The sequence below is a fragment of the Neopelma chrysocephalum genome, unplaced genomic scaffold (genome assembly GCF_003984885.1).
Source record: "Neopelma chrysocephalum unplaced genomic scaffold, ASM398488v2 Primary Assembly neopelma1_150, whole genome shotgun sequence".
Classification (NCBI taxonomy): Eukaryota; Metazoa; Chordata; class Aves; order Passeriformes; family Pipridae; genus Neopelma; species Neopelma chrysocephalum.
In genome coordinates, this window is record NW_020897812.1 from 50,938 (window position 1) to 52,387 (window position 1,450).

At 69.4% G+C, this 1,450-nt stretch overlaps 2 protein-coding genes across 2 annotated transcripts in view; one reads left to right on the plus strand and one right to left on the minus strand.

Moving 5' to 3' along the window:
* Nucleotides 1–1,102, plus strand: part of GRN (granulin precursor) — a 5,031-nt gene extending 3,929 nt beyond the window's left edge. The window contains 3 exon segments of the mRNA XM_027701163.1: nucleotides 1–166; nucleotides 559–852; nucleotides 929–1,102. The exon segment at nucleotides 1–166 is cut by the window's left edge and continues 10 nt beyond it. Of these exon segments, the coding sequence (XP_027556964.1) occupies nucleotides 1–166; nucleotides 559–852; nucleotides 929–1,051 (583 nt within the window). The 3' untranslated portion in view covers nucleotides 1,052–1,102.
* A 60-nt stretch (nucleotides 1,103–1,162) lies between these two features.
* FAM171A2 (family with sequence similarity 171 member A2) overlaps nucleotides 1,163–1,450 on the minus strand; it is a gene marked incomplete at its 5' end in the record, with an annotated part of 10,045 nt that continues 9,757 nt past the window's right edge. Inside the window, one exon of the mRNA XM_027701162.1 lies at nucleotides 1,163–1,450.

The window sequence follows — 1,450 nt, forward strand, 5'->3', positions numbered from 1 at the left end:
GGGGGGGGGCACCCGCCTGCCCTGGGTGAGGAAGACCCCGGCACTGCCCCGAGGGGGACAGGTGACATCAGGGAACGTCAAGTGTGACGAGGAGACGAGCTGCCCCGATGGGAGCACGTGCTGCCGGCTCAGCCTGGGCACCTGGGGCTGCTGCCCCCTCGAGCAGGTCTGGGGGGCGTCCCTGGAGTGTGGGGGTCCCAAGAGTGGGGTGGGGGTCCCAGGGCACGAGGTGTTGGGGATGGAATGGGGGGGTTCAGACAGAGCATGACTTCGGGGCCAAGCAGGGCTGGGGGTGGACGGTGAGTCCCACACTTTGTCACTGCCACATTTGTCACTGCACCCTCCTGCACGGAGGCTCTGTGGGCACCTTTGGGGACAGGGTTTGGCACAATCCCTGGGGCTCTGCTGGTACAATGGGACACACGGAGTGGGGGGTGAGGATGGCACCCAGATGCCCAACTGCCTGGGTACCCAGAGACCTGGATCCCCCAGATACCTGTGTCCCCTGGACACATGTGTCCCCCACTGCTCCCAGCCTGTCCTGTGTCCCCTCCCCAGGCCGTCTGCTGTGGGGACCACAAGCACTGCTGCCCCCGGGGCTACACCTGCAACGTGGCCACCGGGAGCTGCGAGAAGCTGCTGGCACCCACCCCGCTGCTTCCAGCGCCTGCAGACCCCCGTGGGGCACCCTCCCCCCTGCGCTGGGCACCCCCCGTGCCCCCCGCCCCGCTGCGAGCCACCGGCGCCCACCCAGGTGCCCCCGTGCCCTGCGGTGCCACCGGCTCCTGCCGCGGCGGGCAGCGGTGCTGCCGGGCCCGGGGGGGCTCCTGGGGGTGCTGCCCCTTCGCCCAGGTTAGTGGGGGGGCACCAGGGTGGGGGTCTGGGTGGCATCGCCCCCCTCCCCTCCTCACCCCGTTTGTCTCCGCAGGGCTCCTGCTGCTCCGACGGCCGCCACTGCTGCCCCGCGGGGTCCCGCTGCACGGGGGGGGGCTGGGGGTGCAGCCCCCAGCGCTGGGACCTGCCCTCCCCCCCCGCCAGGGAGCTGCTCTGATGGCCCCCCCACCCCGAGTGCCTCCACCCCAATAAACGGTTTCTAGGAGGAGCCCCATCCCTGGTGCTGTGTGGGGGTGGAAATGGAGGCAGGAGGCAGAGGCTGGGGGGGATTTTGTGTGTTTAATATATTAATGCCTCTAAGGAGCAGGCAGGACGTGCAGGCAGGCGCAGGCAGCAGCTCCCTGCCCAGCCTGGCACCTGGGGGGGTCCCCATGTCCCCCCCCCCACTGCCAGCCCGGCCCCCACTGGCCCTTCTTCATCCTCACCACGTAGAAAACGTTTAGAAACACAATTAAAATCCAAAGGGGGATGAGGTGGGGGGCAGGGACAGGGACCCCCCAGGCTCCTACGGCAGCTTGGAGGCACCGCTGGCTCGGGGGGCAGTGCCAGCCCCCCC